The sequence below is a fragment of the Aptenodytes patagonicus genome, chromosome 3 (genome assembly GCF_965638725.1).
Source record: "Aptenodytes patagonicus chromosome 3, bAptPat1.pri.cur, whole genome shotgun sequence".
NCBI lineage: Eukaryota > Metazoa > Chordata > Aves > Sphenisciformes > Spheniscidae > Aptenodytes > Aptenodytes patagonicus.
The window spans coordinates 130,017,662-130,030,453 of NC_134951.1; the positions used below are offsets into that span (position 1 = coordinate 130,017,662).

At 36.6% G+C, this 12,792-nt stretch overlaps 1 protein-coding gene across 7 annotated transcripts in view; it reads left to right on the forward strand.

The window, feature by feature from the left end:
- Window positions 1-12,792, forward strand: part of CCDC88A (coiled-coil and HOOK domain protein 88A) — an 80,629-nt gene that overhangs the window by 56,627 nt on the left and 11,210 nt on the right. Inside the window, exons 20-31 of one of the 7 annotated variants that reach the window (XM_076335186.1) lie at window positions 866-1,143; window positions 1,349-1,492; window positions 2,522-2,708; window positions 3,086-3,231; window positions 3,860-3,952; window positions 4,151-4,365; window positions 8,743-8,790; window positions 10,245-10,328; window positions 11,343-11,546; window positions 11,857-11,928; window positions 12,474-12,560; window positions 12,706-12,762. In XM_076335186.1, coding sequence (XP_076191301.1) covers window positions 866-1,143; window positions 1,349-1,492; window positions 2,522-2,708; window positions 3,086-3,231; window positions 3,860-3,952; window positions 4,151-4,365; window positions 8,743-8,790; window positions 10,245-10,328; window positions 11,343-11,546; window positions 11,857-11,928; window positions 12,474-12,560; window positions 12,706-12,762 — 1,615 coding nt within the window. Of the gene's footprint in view, window positions 1-865; window positions 1,144-1,348; window positions 1,493-2,521; window positions 2,709-3,085; window positions 3,232-3,859; window positions 3,953-4,150; window positions 4,366-6,334; window positions 6,354-8,742; window positions 8,791-10,244; window positions 10,329-11,342; window positions 11,547-11,856; window positions 11,929-12,473; window positions 12,561-12,705; window positions 12,763-12,792 lie in introns of those variants that run through there. The other 6 variants (XM_076335184.1, XM_076335187.1, XM_076335185.1 and 3 more) reach the window with 6 other exon arrangements.

Below are 12,792 nucleotides of genomic sequence, written 5' to 3' on the forward strand. Positions count from 1 at the left end.
AGGTTAATCTTTCCAGAGGCACACAAAGTAAAGTTGTTGTTTGGGTTTTTTTTAATCTGTCTAATGTTGAAGGCTTTAATGTATTAGTAGACATATTCTGACATAGTTGTTGGAGAAATTGTACTCTTCTGCAAGAAGAGTACTTCCCGCCAGATCTCACAACACATACATAAAGTGATCAACTGACATTACTGTTGTTGGAAGAGAACTGTGAATGGCAGTTCCTCAGTAAAACAGAATATGGGTAGTTCCTTCCAGGAGCTATTATTTTATTTCCCTTTCTCTCTGTTAAATGGATGCTACTGTTTGAAGTCTCGTTGTAAAGGATAGGTGGGTGCACTAAGGATCTTATGGTGACAATAGAGATTCTGTACAATAAAGATTTAAAAAACCAAACAAAACAAACCGATGCCAATATGAAAGTTCCTTTTCATCATGTCACAGATTTGGCTTCTGTGATATAAGGATCACTGGTGGTCCATTTCTCTTAAGATATTTTGATACTAGAGCTGCCAACGCTGAGAGGAAAATGTACCTCTCATCTAGATAGCACTGTAACTGATATTTGAAGGTAAATAATAATTTGATTTCTCACCCCACCCCCGTGTCAATTTAAGCATATGCTTAAGTGCTTTCTTGTAATACTGCTATAAAAATATTCTTAGAATATTTTGAATTGGAATTGTCTATTGGGATATAAGAAAAAAAAGTATTCCCATTAAAGTTTGTCAGGTAATGGAATAACCAGGAGGTTGCTAAGATGCTAAGGGTTAAACTCAAGAAATCTTTCGATAGGAGGAGATGGACATGGTAATCCAGACTATGAAATTAATTTGCAACTTTTGTCACATGTTTATGACTGCAGGTTGAAAATTCCACCCTTAATTCTCAAAGCACATCTCTTATGAATCAGAATGCACAACTGTTGATCCAGCAGTCTGCTTTAGAAAATGAGAATGAATGTGTGCTCAAGGAACGTGAGGATCTGAAATCATTGTATGATTCACTTCTCAAAGATCATGAAAAACTGGAGCACCTGCATGAACGCCAAGCTTCCGAGTATGAATCTCTGATTGCTAAACATGGAAGTCTTAAATCTGCGCACAAAAATCTGGAGGTGGAGCATAAGGACTTAGAAGATAGGTAAATACTAATATGCATAAGTATATGAGAGTCTGCGATTCCTGGGCAAAAAGTAAAAAATGCTTTATAACTAGTATGATTGAAATTAGTATCACTTAAATATAACATTAAGATCTTAAAACTTTGAAAGATCACCTTTTCAAAAAAATTCCCTCTTTTCTTGTCATTCCAAAAAAAGAAACTTAAATATGAGTTTTGTTTGCAGGTACAATCAGTTGCTGAAACAGAAAGTGCAGCTGGAAGAATTGGAGAAAGTACTCAAGATAGAACAGGAGAAAATGCTGCAGCAAAATGAAAAACATGAAACTGTAGCAGCAGAGTATAAAAAACTTCGTGATGAAAAAGAAAGGTAAAGCATAAGTCTGATATGTGTATTAGAGCTCTGAGCACTTGCCAGTGCAGTCTAAACAAGTGTTGTATCCTCTCACGTTTCTTAGTACCTGATGCTGCAATTCAGGACTCTTAACGATCCGTACCTTATAGCAACTCCACTCCGTTGGTCTGCGATACAGTCATTTTAGGAAAAACTCAACAGGGGGAAAAAAAAAACCAAACCCACAAAAAATAATTATTATATCCTGAGGATACTGAGTTCCACATAGCATTTTGAGGAATGCCAGGTCAAGCACTGTGCAGTATGGTTGTGAGCCGCAGAGGGAACAAGCCACTCTGCATGAGTTGCTTAAGGGGCAAGATAACTGAGGTTACTGCCAGCAGGAGTAGAAATGCAGTGGGTGGCGAAGCCCTGCTTGACCCCTGCAGCTGAGATACAGCTTGCCATAAGTAGTCGGCTTGAATAGTAGTGTTTACATAGCATGATACTTCCCCCCCTCAAGAAGAGTCATTAAGATTTGTTCATCTGGCAAAGAGGCTCACAATTAAATGCCTCCTACCTTTGGTGTTGTGTGAGGACGATTAGCAGGAACTGGAGGTTGTTTTTAGAAAGGGACATGGCAGGGCCCAGTAGGGACAAAGGGAGCCCAAGAGTTGATATGTGCAACCTCCGTGATTGCCAAAGTTTGGACCATTCCTATTTCCTTACTACTTTGTGTTGGCAAGAAACTGTAGCCGTTTTGTAAGATTCTTGTATTTTGAAAAGTGGCATCTTAAAACTAGTTGTGATGTCTGCATTTAGAAGTCCTGCTTTATTTTTAAACATATGGAGAACCTGGAGTGTTTGGCTTAAAGGCAGAATGCATACCTAAGAAAATTAGACTAAGAGATGACTTACCTACAGTATGTGATACTAAGAAATTTTTGTACGTATTCTATGGAGTAGTATAGAGCCCTGGAAATTTCATGCTTCAGAGGGAATGTGGGTCATGAATACGTTTCCTTCTATCTGCATGTATTCTTTTATGGTGTCTTTTAATTCCAGGCTTACTCATACATACAGTCAGCTCTTGAGAGAGAATGAAGTTCTCCAAACTGATCATAAGAATTTGAAAACATTATTGAACAATTCCAAACTAGAACAAACACGATTAGAAGCTGAGTTTTCTAAACTCAAAGAACAGTACCAACAACTGGATATTACATCTACAAAACTAAATAATCAATGTGAGGTATGTGAGAATTATGCTATTTTTCATGCCTGATATCATTGTAATATTTATATAAGTGTATTTGTAGATTTGTAAAATCATACGAAGTGCTTGAGAATTAGTCATTTGGTTTCTAGATAATGAAGTTGGTCTGAAGACAAATTAATCTGCTTGTTGTACAGGCAATAAAAAAATTGGGCCTCGTGTTAGGTAAACTGTTTTAAGTGACTTAAAGCATCAAAGAGGCTTTTATCAGTTGAGTCATGATTTAGTTAAGTTTTCTGTTTGATTTGACTATCAGAATCCTTTGTAGACCTAAATTTTCTTGATAATCTCATTATCTGTGTGTAAAATATGCTCACGTATATGTGCATGTACCATTTCATATATTTTAACAGCTGCTTAGCCAGCTTAAAGGAAATCTGGAGGAGGAAAACAGACATCTCCTAGATCAAATTCAGACATTAATGCTACAGAATAGAACATTACTTGAGCAGAATATGGAAAGCAAGGATCTCTTCCATGTAGAGCAAAGGCAGTACATGTGAGTTTTTAAAACCATAAAATGGCTGTGATTAGGGCAGTTACACTAATACCTATATTTTAAAAAAAAAAAGCTTCTGTTTTATATAGATATTAACGTATGTGCTAATTCTGAAATGTTTCTCTTTTTAAAATAAAAAATTATACATGAAAAGCAGATAACTCAAACTACAAACATTATATTTTTAGTTCTAAAGGATCAGTGCAACTGTGTCCATTACTGACGCAAATGAGGAATAAAAATGCTATTTATTCCTCATTCTACTACAAGCAACATTCCTAAGTTTGTTTTGTAATCTGTAAACTTTTTTAGTGAATTTGAGAGAAGAGAAAATGTGCTTGTCTAAATGATTCTGTTAGTCTATATGCACTTTATTATTTTAAAAAAGGGGGAAGTTCTGTTGTGTAATAAAGGCAAATGAAATTTTTTTCCATTTTATATCATAATGTTAAACGTAAGACTACTTGTTTGCTGTTTCTCTTACTTGTTTCGTATTGAAAAATCAAGAATTATATACAAATTCCTCATGAAAAGCGACAACTTTCAGATAACAGATATTCAAAGGAACATGCTACTCACACATATATACATTTTTGAAGCATACATTATCATTAATTTCTGTTTACAGTGACAAGCTAAATGAATTAAGGCGACAGAAGGAGAAATTGGAGGAGAAGATAATGGATCAGTATAAATTTTATGAACCATCTCCACCAAGAAGGTACTGATGAACGTGATATAAAAATAAATACAAATCTAAAACATGACATACCTATTCTGTCCCAGCTGAAAATCAAGATTTCATTAAACTTGAGGGGAGCAGAATCATGTCAGTGTTCTTGCATACAAATTAGGAAAAGTCTGAAGGCATAAGTGATGTATTGTAAATGCAATAAATGTACTGTATTATTGATAACAGAAGGGGCAACTGGATTACTCTGAAAATGAGGAAGCTGATAAAATCTAAGAAGGATGTTAATCGAGAACGTTTGAAGTCTGTGACCCTTACACCTACCCGTTCAGAATCCAGTGAAGGATTTCTTCAGCTGCCCCACCAGGACAGTCAGGATAGTTCCTCTGTGGGCTCAAACTCTCTTGAAGATGGCCAGACCTTGGGCACCAAAAAGAGTAGTAGTGAGTACTGCAAAACATTTTTTTCTTTTGATAATCCTTGGCTAAATGTCTTTTTGATATGATTAAAAATTAAGAGGTGCTCAGAAAGGGCTATGTGTTTTGGAGGATTTTCAAAGACAATTTTTAAAGTCTTTAGGAACAAAGCCTGAATTCATTTATTAATGCCAGATTTATATTGACTTCTTGCAAACTCCTTGAGTGTTGTTTGGGCAGGAACTAGATTTTAGCATTTCTGTAGCTCTAAATGTAAATGTTAAAATATGTTTACAGTGCTTGGGTAAGATGAAGCAGGCACTGTTACTGGGTCAGACGAGCAGAATTTTGGATAGAATATCAGATGCCACCACCACTACTACCCTATTTTGTTTTTCCCACTTGTCCCAGCATGAATCCTTCCCCTTGTCTTGGAAGTGCTTTCCAAGCTGTGGCTGTGCTAACATCCTTTAGTTACTAAAAAGATCCTTCTGTCTGAAGGTGTTCCTCCAGCATCTCACAAAACCAGCGATGAAGAATTTTGGTAATATTTGAATATGCAATAGGAAAAGTTAATGTAGCGTCATAACCTGTTATAAAGATGTGAATTGTTACTGATGCTAAAGATTAGAGTTAAGTGGCTGAGAGGGAGACTGAGGAGGGTTACAGAGGTGTGGATAGATTGGATATTCCACGCACAATTTGCTAACCTTGAAAGACCTGGACAGCTGTCATGTTGGGATGCCCACAGTATAAAAGGCCAGATTCTGTGCAGCATGTACATTTATTATCTGTATTTTTTGTCGTCCACTCTTGGCATGAATCGTGAACTGCCCAATTTCTCACTACTTGAGAGATAATATTACAGCCAAGTTATCAGTTTGTAATGATTCTATTTAATAATTATGCACCAAAAGTATTTTGGCTGTGCATGTAAAAGCATCAGAATACATGTGTATTAACATTTACTTAAAATCTTTGCAATACTTTTTTAAAATTTAATGTCTTGGGTTTCAAAAGACAGCAGATCGATATTCTGTTTTTTGTGCCAGCTATGAATTTGCTGTGTTAGAAATGACTGAAGCCATTATGATGTATTTTTTTCTTCTGTGCTTATTGCAGAAGCTTAGTCAAAGTTGAAAATATCTAAAAACACTATTTCAGGGAAACTTAAAATCAGATTTGTGAATTTGTGTATTTTTTTTATAACTGAAGAAAATAGTAAGTTCTAGGGTACATTTTATTGCTTCCATTGCTAACTTGTCATTTTAGGAAGCTTAGCATTTTTCAGTCTAAGGGTCTGTTAAGGCTCAAAACAGGTACTTTTGTCTTTTTTAAAAAAAAAAGCAACTGTTGCTTTTACATATAAACTGGAAGTCTTGTGGAATTCAGGAGTGACTGAAGCTATAGTGGATGTGTTTGCAAGTGTGTTAGTTTGAATCAATTCAGAGTGTGCACGCTTTGATTCAGACCATCTGCATCTGTGTCAACGATTTCATGTCCTGGAAGGGCTCTTTTATGTGACAGTTGTCTTTGCATGATACTTGGGACCTTGTAGTGTGCAGTTATCCTCCTGGTGGAGCCATGGTTGGAGTTACGGTGGCTGATCTTCAGAAGAGGCTTGAAGTTGTTCAGACCTCATTAATTTTCTACTCCATGGACCTTGTTCATGTTCCCCTTAATCCCAGTGTATTTATCCACAAACTGGAAGGACTGATCTAATTCTGGATCCTAACCTTCCTCCATTACACATGTCATAGAATCATAGGATCATTGAGGTTGGAAAAGACCTCTAAGATCGAGTCCAACCGTCAACCCAACACCACATGTCGCCATGGAAACCATGGTTTTTGGTAGAATTTGGCTTAATTATGTGCCAGTTCAATGCTGACAATCTTACTGGGACGGTTTGCGTCTCACAAAGTCAAAAGAATATCTCAGTGTGAGAAGTACCAGTAATGGTGCGCATTTTGCAGTCTCTTTCTTCTGCTTTTAGAATGACTGTAAATCCTAAATATCAAGATACTGTGGCTCCTTTCTTTTCTGTAAGAAGTGGCTTGGCAGTAGCGGCTTCCACTGAAAGAAGCTACAAGAAAGAGAAAACCTGTAAGTTGCCACCTGTCTATGCAAATGCTCAGGTATTGTAGCTTTCCACACTGGTTGAAGGCCGTTTTGGGTACGGGAAGAGACAGGTTCTGTTCCACCCTGATCTCCTGTGTCTGGGAATGGCAGTGGTTCCAGAGGGAACTGCTGAGGTGCAATGTCCTGCATGTCCTTCAGTAGGCAAGAGAAGGCAGCTTACATTCCCCATATTGCAGTCACTGGCACAAATCAGTGGTGTTCTCAAAAGCTAGAGGACAGAGTATCTGACGTGATCTTTGAGATGTGCACGTTTCCTACCCCATATCCCCTGTCAGAGGAAGCGAGAGGAGATACTGATTATTGCCCTGCTGCTACCACTACTGATAAACAGATTCGCTATGTGAAATCTGTAGATTTTCTTCTTTTGAAGGTGGTGATGGAGACTGTTTTCCTAATACAGGACACTTTCTCATGCAAATGTTTTCAAGAGACCTATTCTCTTACAAAGATAGGTGATCTTGGCGCAAAAATCAGGTGACCCTGTTCTGCAGAGAAAACAGCACCTGAGGTCTCAGAGTGCTTGAAGCCCTTGTCTGATTCCAGAGCTCCTCTGGGAAGGAGGGGGTGCCTGTATGGCTGTTTACTGTATGCAGCACAAGTTAAATCCTGCAGGCGGTGTGGATACTGTTATGCTCCTCTGACTGCAGAGTTTCACCTTTGCTTTTCGCATCTGTACTCAGTGGTTGAATCAGGTGAGTACCATAGATCTGACATCTGCTTTGTGCGGAGCCTTTTTTCTCAGGGGGAGGGGATGCCATTCTCAGCTTTTGCGTAGAAAACCCAAGGCAGGCAAGTGGAATTTTTTTTTTTTTCTGTGGAGAAAAACAGATTACTTTTGCTAGCTTCCACTTCAGCCATTTCAGATTATTAACAACGTCCCAAGGAATTAAGGCTATTAGTAAGCCCGTCATCTTTAAATAGTAGTACCAGTAGCAGACACATCATATCATAGCGGAAGTAAAAGAAATATATTGGGCTCCATTTTCTATTACCAAAACATTTAGAAGATGTCTGCCTAACATTTTCTTGTATGTATGAACAAAACAATTTGAGGATTTTAATACTATCCATACAGAATTCCCCAGAGTATTTCTGACAAACAGTAGGAGGATTACAAAATGGGAAATTTCCTGATCAGTGGAGGAATTCTGCAATACTCATCGTTCATTCTCAGCTCAGAAAGCAAGAACATGTTCATAGAATACTGAAAAGAGAAAGAAAAGTTAATGAATTATAACTAGAGTTCTTTGAGTAGATGATCATTAAGACCAAAATAGTCCTCCTGCCATCTCATTTTTAAAGTTTGTTGGAATAAAGGTGTAAAGAGCTAAAGCTGCCTAAGCTAAACTTTTTGGTGTCCTGTTTGTTTCTGCTGTAGCTCTGCCATTCCAGTATTTTTTGCAAGACATTTCTTTAGTCGTATTCTTTGCAGGTATTACTTATGTAACCTCTCAAGGAGGTTGCATTTTACCAAAGGACGGGTTTTGATGTACGATTTCCAGGACACCAGTAGTTGCAGTGGAGTTTCCTCTTTGGTACAGTTGCCGAGAGCCGTAAATCAGTCCCTTTGGAGGTGATCTGTGTTAATGAACAAGAATCACGGATGACTCGAATGATCCTTGAACATCTTCTGGTTACTTTTTAATAAGATTAGGGTGGACGTTTTTAATTAAGAGGGATAAGTTATCTTGTCTATAAAGGGTTATAGAGGGATCGGTTATCTTATCTATAAAGGGTTGTAGAAGTTACAAAAGAATCATGTTTCACCGTGATGACAAAGAGTAGTAGAAATAGAACAGAATTACCTCTTTGGTTTGGCATTAGTGTTAAAACTGATGAGTTATTTATCTGCTAGAAAACTAGTCTGATGCTGTGCCTCATATTCCTTTGGCAGGGAGCTATTCAAAGCTACGTACTTTATATACAACTAGGTAGACAACATGCATGTCTGCTTTACAGGAGGTTTAGCGGCCTTTCTGCTTTTGTTGAGCCTGTCAGCATCTATGTTTATGTTGGGTTTGGCTTCTTTCCTCACGATCTACAAGAGGAGGAATGCTTTATTGATCTGGAAAAAAAAACAAACCAAAACAAAAAACTGGCTATTTTGAAGTACTTACAAGTATATGTACATAGTAAAAAATATCTGTATACCTATGTAGTGAATAATTCAAAGGTGAAATTGTACTTAGTGTACTCCTACCTTACATAGGTAGCACATGTGCCTTTCTTTTCTCCCTGTTCTTCCCTATGCCACATCATAAGGACCTGACATAGGAGGGTACTTGCTGTCCCTCTCCGCTCAAGATAAGAGTTATGTTCTGCAACTGTGAAAACTTTTGTGTTTGTTTTTGACTCTTGTGGCTGTGCCAATCGTGCATTCATTGGAAGTTGTAAAATGTGTTGCATTGTAAACTTCTTACTCTAAGTGCAAACACAGAATGATAAGACGGAGAGGGATATTTCTTTCTCTTTCACGGTAGCTCATGTGCACTTGTAAATGCATATGTATATATGTACTGCTGTATAAGATAGAAACTGCTATATAATAAGCTGCTGGTTGAGCCGAAAACCAAGGCAAATGACAAAGCACGTGTCCCAAAAGTGACTTCAGAGAGATAAAATAAGCAGATCTTGGGCTGATAGACTGGACCACACTGCTTTCGTATCTGCATAAACAAGAACTTTTTGGTAATTTCATTATGCATTTCTTTCTGGATCTTTACATGCCAGTTGTTTGCATGTGGCTCCTGTATGTTTGGCAGTCAGCTGACGCATTTATCTGGTGCTTCAAAATACAGGTGTCTGCCAGTAATCGGTTACTAATGCAGAATAGCCGAATCTAAGAACAAGATTAACTTGTGATTTCCCCCTCCTCCATCTTTTAATACTATTTGTAATTTTAACTCTGTTTCCTGATATTATGTATCTCAATTTTCTCTTAGCCCTCCCAAAATGTTACAGCAACACTCACATTTGGATTTTCTTTTGCGCGCCCCCCCCCCCCCCCTTTTTTAAGTCTTTGGTATTTTTTCAGCTAAAAAATTTGCTGTATACCATTCCAGCCAATAAATCTTGATATTTTTTTTTATTTTTCTTATTACAGATTTGAAGTGGATTATTTCAGTAAAATATTAAAGTCACTGCACATAAACAGCAGATTGAACATAAGGTCCACGTAATTTTTCTACAAGACAATAGATGACCAAAATTATTAATGAGCACAAAATGTAACAAATGAAGACTGATTGTGTCCTACTAGAGATGCAGGGCAAAACATTACAAAAGTTATTAATCTGAAAAAATAATGATGTAACATATTTTAAAGTAGAAGTTGTACTTAGAGTTGCTTTCATTTTAAGCTTTTTTTGCTTCACATTTTTCTTTATGTTCAAGAAATGCTATTTTTCACAGTAAAAACTATGTAATTGTCAATTTGTATAATCATCTGCAAAGAAGTTACATTTATTTTTTCAAGACCTTGGCAGTTAGAACTTTCAAACTGTATTACACTCTTCATCATTATTTTCGGTGCATTTCTGAGTATATTAAAGTTTTCATAGTGTAGTTTTCATATTTCAGTGTAGTTTTCATATTTCATTATCACGCAGAAGCATGAGAATGATAGTTTTTAGCATAGCATACATAGCTTAAACTCAGACATTCATTTCTGTCCTTAGTTTCAACATTTAACTTCCATCTGTTCTTCTCCCTTTTTTTTCTTTCATTTCCCTGTTTCCGTTTTTCCTCATGCTATGACATAAAAGTGGTTGCACTGAAAAGACTGCCCTTTTTGAGGAACAGACCGAAGGAAAAAGACAAAATGAAGGCCTTCTACCGTCGCTCCATGTGTAAGACTTTATGACAGTTCAGCTTCTTTTAAATGGCTATACTGGCTTCCATTACTAATTTTTCACTAACCTCTCCCTGGACTGCGCTGTATTTTTCCTCCTATTTGGCAATGTGCAAGTCCTGCTATAATACAAGGAGCTGGAGCTTTTTTTTTAACCTTGGCACTGAATACTTTATATATGTGCACATGTGCACACACGTACCCACACATTTACATGCACAGGCACACGCACATACATATATATATTCAGTGCGTTGTGATTGCGTATATTTGTATACATAGTTGTCTATATACACATGTCTCTATGTGTATATAAATTTACAGTGCACTGTGTTAACCTAAATAGTTCCAAATTACAGATTTCATAAGCCTTTTGTTCAGAAATCACTGTAATTTTTTGTTTAAAGAAAGTGTAGAAAATAGTGCAAGGCTGTATGGTGGTCTGTCACTCTTCAAGTATTCATCAGTTGTTGTTGCCAAAATGTTGTATTGATTTATTTTATTTTTTAATGAGGGGTGGACAATTTTCTCTAGTTTTTAAAGGTGAATATCATCAGATGTCATCTTTTTCAGATCCTTTTATTTGTTCCTATGTAAAATGCAGTATCCCTGCAGTAACCTGCACTGTACAAGGATCCCGTATCATTGTTGACATTATGTTGTATTAGCACCTTTGCCCATTTTATCCTTATTCATTCCATTTTATCATTGCAAACAGTATATCAAAGCTTCTGACATACATATTACATACCATTGCAGCGCAAGCATGGCGATTATACCTAATAAAATCAGTTTTAAGAACCATACTGAGCTGAAAGAAGTCTCTGACTTACAACACTTCTCATTCATTGAGGCTGATTGCATGTCATAACATGGATGATCTTGTGTTTCTATCTTCCAGTATTCAATATGCTTTAATGCTTAGAAAACTGTCAAACGTTTTGCAATACAAAATAAGAACAGAAGCAAATACATTAACCATGCTGATCATTTGCTTTCATTTGCATCCCAGCCATGAATGACCTGGTGCAGTCCATGGTCCTAGCAGGAGGACAATGGACAGGTAGTTCTGAGCATCTGGAGGGTCCTGATGATATATCTACGGGTAAAAGGAGGAAAGAATTGGGAGCTATGGCCTTCTCTACTACAGCTATCAACTTTGCAACTGTCAACTCTTCTACAGGCTTCAGATCCAAGCAGTTGCTAAATAATAAAGGTATAGGTAGAAGCTTTTTGCACCGTGATGTGATTATGTGTAACAGCAATTTCATATAAATACTGGTTTTACTTATATTTTAAGTTTTTTGGCAAAAAGCAACCTGAATAATTGAGTTGCAGTGCTAAGATACTGAATAGGTTTAATAACTGCAGTGATAAAATATTTCAGGATTTTTCCTACAGAATGTTACAGAAGTAAAAATGGACTGGTTTGAAAAATATTTTAGTATATTTTACAGATGATAAATATTTCAATAATATTTTCATTCTGTTTTATTTTACATCTTCTTTTATGTCTCTCTGTGTAGATACTACATCCTTTGAAGATGTAAGTCCACAAGGTATTAGTGATGACTCTAGTACAGGATCAAGAGTTCATGGTAAGATGTGAACTTTAATTAAATGAATTAAGGATATATTATGTGAATGTTAACGAAGTTTGCAAAAACAAGTGAATGGCATCGTTACAAGTGAGCATGTTTTCTGTGATTTGCATATCTCTTGAATGTATAGCATCGTTTCTTCTGATTATTCTTTTCTTTCTCAACTACTACATGAGATAGATGTTCTATATCTCTAGTAGAAAGTATCTATGAAGTGCATCTGAACAGGACCAAAACATTTTCCCTTTTAAAAATTTATTTGGAGTTAATAGTAAAATAAAAGAAGTTATAATTTCAATCCTAAAAAACCCAAATCCAAATCTGGCCTGATTTTTCAATGTTTATTGTTCAGTGAAACCTAAATTTGTCATGTACTGTATTTTATAAAACCATTACATGTTCCTTCAAGCAAAGCTATGAAGTGAAAGCTCTCATAGATTATTTAGAAGTGAAGTTTTAACTCTTCTATAAATACTTAAAATTAGTACGAGCAACAAATATTTTTGAAGATAATAACAGTGCATTTCCCTTGTATTGGATAGGAGTACAGGACATTATCTGTGCAGATGCTCTTGCTCCTCCTGTTCGTGGCATTTCAACAATGTGCAAGGTTCCTTGTCAAATCTGTTGTAAGTGACCTAATCACGAGCAGCTTTCTGCATGCCCCATCCTTTCATCTGTAAAATCCTGGTTTCCCACTAACCGATCAGTTTCAATGCTAAATGTACACTCTATTTCTCTTTTCCTCTCCCTTGTACCTTACTATTCCTGTAGTGCCCTTTTCTAAAGTGTCCTCTTGGACTGCCTGGAAATCCCTTCGCTTTCTGATCTGTAAGAAACCACTTTGTTGACAATGGGCAT